This window comes from Juglans regia, chromosome 3 (assembly GCF_001411555.2).
Source record: "Juglans regia cultivar Chandler chromosome 3, Walnut 2.0, whole genome shotgun sequence".
Classification (NCBI taxonomy): Eukaryota; Viridiplantae; Streptophyta; class Magnoliopsida; order Fagales; family Juglandaceae; genus Juglans; species Juglans regia.
In genome coordinates, this window is record NC_049903.1 from 30,372,368 (window position 1) to 30,376,631 (window position 4,264).

Consider the following 4,264-nt stretch of genomic DNA (forward strand, 5'->3'; position numbering starts at 1 on the left):
AAAATGATTATAATAATATATAATTTACACTCCCTACATGATTGTTTCTAGTTGATTATTCTCAACACTCACTTTAAGAAATATATGGCCTACATGATACCACATTATATGTATAAAATAAATATTATAAATAGTAATTTTTATCTATATTTATTCTATTTATATAGACATTTATATAATTTAAATTTTAAAATATAATTATTTTTTATTTTTTTAATTCGTTAAAATAGTCCGTAGAGTAGTAGTGGGACCTGATAATTACTCCCAAAAAAAAAACAAATTGGTTATAAAATCCCCATTTTCTTCCAAAACCCCCCACATTTCAATCGCCTCCACTAAAACCCTAGTGAAGAAACCAGCCGCTCTGCTCACAGTAGCTCTGCCGAGCCATGTCCGAGATGGAGCTTTCTCGCTCGGAGAAGAAAAAGAAGAAGCACCGCTCCAAGGATGAGACCCCTGTCGTCTTGCCCGAGCCACTCTCCTCTCTGGGTTCGGAGCCCACTCAGAAGGGCTCCGACTCTGGGGACTTCATGATCAAGCCCCAGAGCTTCACTCCTTCCATTGACACCTCTCAATGGCCCATTCTTCTAAAAAACTACGACCGCCTCAACGTTCGTACAGGACACTACACTCCTCTCCCCTCCGGCTACTCCCCTCTCAAGCGTCCTCTCGAACAGTATATCAGGTACGGTATTATAAATCTTGATAAACCCGCTAACCCATCTTCACATGAGGTAGTTGCCTGGATCAAACGGATCCTCAAGGTCGAAAAAACGGGTCACAGTGGTACCCTCGATCCCAAAGTCACTGGGAACCTGATTGTTTGCATTGATCGAGCCACTAGACTCGTCAAATCGCAACAAGGCGCTGGGAAAGAGTATGTCTGTGTTGCTAGGTTGCATTCTGCGGTACCCGATGTGTCTAAGGTTGCTCGGGCACTCGAAACCCTCACTGGAGCTGTTTTTCAGAGGCCGCCTTTGATTTCTGCGGTGAAGAGGCAGCTCAGGATTAGGACTATATATGAAAGTAAGCTTCTTGAGTATGACGCTGATAAGCATTTGGTGGTTTTCTGGATTTCTTGTGAGGCGGGGACTTATGTGCGGACGATGTGTGTGCATTTGGGTCTGATTCTTGGAGTTGGAGGGCATATGCAGGAGCTGCGGAGGGTAAGGTCGGGGATTTTGGGCGAGAAAGATAACATGGTTACCATGCATGATGTGTTGGATGCACAATGGATGTACGATAATTATAGGGATGAGACCTATTTGAGGAGGGTGATTATGCCGCTCGAAGTGATTTTGACGAGTTATAAGAGGTTGGTTGTGAAGGATTCTGCTGTGAATGCTATTTGTTATGGTGCGAAGTTGATGATTCCGGGATTGTTGAGGTTTGAGAATGATATTGAGGTTGGAGAGGAACTTGTGCTCATGACTACCAAAGGAGAAGCAATTGCATTGGGGATTGCAGAGATGACAACTGCGGTGATGGCAACTTGTGATCATGGTGTTGTCGCAAGGATTAAGAGGGTAGTGATGGATCGGGATATGTACCCAAGGAAGTGGGGGTTGGGGCCGAGGGCATCGATGAAAAAGAAACTGATAGCGGATGGGAAGTTGGATAAACATGGGAAGCCAAATGACAATACCCCTCAAGAATGGATGAGGAACCTGGTTTTACCCACAGGTGGGGATTCTGTGGTTGCAGGCATTGCAGCTGCTACAGAACCTGCAGTAGTGAAGGAAAAGAAAGAGAAGAATAAAAGTAAGGATGATGGTGATGATGGGGAGGGGCGTAAACGGAAGCTGGATGAAAGCACCGAAACCCCTGTTCCCCTTCCTTCGAAGAAAGCTAAAGTTTCTGAAGTTACAGAGATTCAGAAGGAAGAGGGCGTGAAGGTTAAGAAGGTCAAGGAAGAAGAGGCAGAGGTTGAAGTTGAAAAGAAAGAGAAGAAGAAAAAGAAAAAGAAGGATAAAGAGGATGGCGATGCAGGTGCTTTAGGTGACGAAAAGGCCGAGAAGGAGAAGAAAAAGGAGCACAGAGATAAGGTTGAAGCTGGTTCACCTGAAGCAGACAAGTCTGAGAAGAAGAAAAAAAAGAAGAAGAACAAAGAGGCCGAGGATGGTGGGGCTGCAGCCCTTACTGGCATTGCTAATGGTGCAAGTGATGGTGAGGCTAGTGTGAGTGAGAAGAAGAAAAAGAAGAAAAAGAAGAATAAAGATGCCGAGGAAGAGTAGAAAGGATTATGATTTTGGTCTCTATCTGGTAGAACTCTTGAATGTATCCCTATCTGTTTTTCATTCATCTGCAATGAGTCCTTTATAGTTTTGTGTAACTTTTTGATGCATTTCCTGTAGCTGCTTTTCATCATTTCTCTTTGCATGACTTATCCCCTCCCCCGCCCCCCCAAAAAGAACTGTTTCTATTTGCATGCAGGCTATTTTCTTTATCTCATTTAGGTTTGTTAATTTGTTATTGTTAACATTTTGACGACTCTTTTCTAACTTGGACTATGTGCTAATAATGTTTGTGATTTTTTCTATGGAATTAAATGTAGTAGTCTGGGGATATTGGGACGTTTAGTCAGTGTTGGAGTTATATACGTTATGTGGTTTTGAAATTATCTTGTTCAAGAATGAAATAGGTTAGTAGTATCTGAAATGAAAATTAGGCTCGACTCTTGACATTTATTGGCTAGCCTAGTTTTCAAGTGTTAGTCGCCATCGGAATGTTAGCTTTCCATAGACCCATCCATGCCCTTTGTGTGGTTGATAATCTTTCCCAGCCTTGAAGTCGTGAGAAGATAAACTTCTCAAATCTAGTTGGAGACTTGGAGTTCTGTTTCAACTTGATTAAGTTGAGTTTACCTTTGCTTTGCTGTTCTATTGGTTTGTTCTGCAAATTCATTATGCTAATGATCACAGATTTGCTAGATAGCTTTTGTAATTTTCTTCAATCCTTGCGTTGGTCAGTTTCAAATTTTTTTCTTAGAGCATAAATATCCCTCTTTCAAGTTTCATTTTCTCTCACCACACTTCACCTCCTGTGCCTATAGCTTGACCACAACCTTGAAATTCCTGCAGCAATGCTTTCTCTACAAAGCTAATGTAGCCCACAAATCGGAGAATGGATTGGACCTTATGATGAGAAAAAGGAAAGGAGGCTAGGATGGTAGTGCTGCATCGCCCACTGGCTTTTTTACTGGTGCCGGTGAAGGTGATAATGAGGCTGAAATGAGCAAAAGAGAAGAAACTAGAATAAAGATGAAGAAGAATAGATTAATTGGTTTTGAGTTGGTTTTTAATTAGCAGAACTCTAGAACGTACATCTGCTCTTTCTCCAGCAGTGATTACTGCATCGTAGTAACCTTTTAATCCATTTTTCTGGAGGACTACCTTTTGCGGTTTAGTTCCGCATGTTAATGATGTTTTCTTAATTTGATATTCTTAATTTTCTATAACTTGCATGGTTTTTGAGTTGTTTTCCAAGTTTCTAACATGAAGGTATGATATTCATTGCAGTAGCATGTGTTTGATATATAACTACAGAACCTAGTATATAGACATGGACACATTTAATCAAATGCTCACTTACACATGCTAATATGGTTTTAAATAGTTTGGTAGAGGGATTGAAGTAGTCGGTACTTTTTCGGAGGGGCAGGAATTAGTTAGTGTCTGCGTTGTAGAAAGATTAACTTTTGCATGCTCTCTGGTTGATTGTAGAAAGAGTTGTAGCCTGTGTTTTATATTTTGATGCATATTTTGATGTTCATGAAACTTCCCAAATGTAGTTGGAGATGATGGTATGAGGTTTGGATTTGATAAAATTGAGTTGCATCTACATATTTTCTAGCGATGGATCGCCAGTTTTCTTGATACCTTCCGCAAGTTTGCATTATTTCTTGTTGGTTCAGCTGCAAACTGTTGGTGGGAAGACGGGCTGTCCTGCGAAAATATTATTAGGTAACTCACGAAATATGGACAATTGGTACTCTCATTTTATTACAGCCTGGGGCTGCTGCTCCCACCCCGCGCCTTCGTGGGCCCCCCATTTGGATGTTGGGGGTGGATTGCCCCCAAAGCTGTCCCACTCATGGCGACCGGCGAACAACAACCACAAGTAACCCTCAACAACAACTACAAGATAGAGAGAGAGAGAGAGAGGGGCTGGGCTAGAAGGGGATACTTGCACAACCCTCGTCTGCGGACTGGGGTCGGACGTGGTGGGCGGGTGGCAGTGCCCCGCCACCCATCTCTAATTACAG

At 42.1% G+C, this 4,264-nt stretch overlaps 1 protein-coding gene across 1 annotated transcript; it reads left to right on the plus strand.

The window, feature by feature from the left end:
* The first annotated feature begins 311 nt into the window (after nt 1–311).
* On the plus strand, nt 312–3,419 carry LOC108999000 (H/ACA ribonucleoprotein complex subunit 4). The gene is made up of 2 exons (XM_018975779.2): nt 312–2,262; nt 3,081–3,419. Exon 1 carries the CDS (start codon nt 390–392, stop codon nt 2,232–2,234), a length of 1,845 nt encoding a protein of 614 aa, XP_018831324.1. The 5' UTR covers nt 312–389; the 3' UTR covers nt 2,235–2,262; nt 3,081–3,419.
* Nucleotides 3,420–4,264: the final 845 nt, after the last annotated feature.

Coding starts and splice junctions, on each gene's coding strand:
- LOC108999000 (XM_018975779.2), top strand. CDS start 390: ATGTCCGAGATGGAGCTTTCTCGCTCGGAGAAGAAAAAGAAGAAGCAC.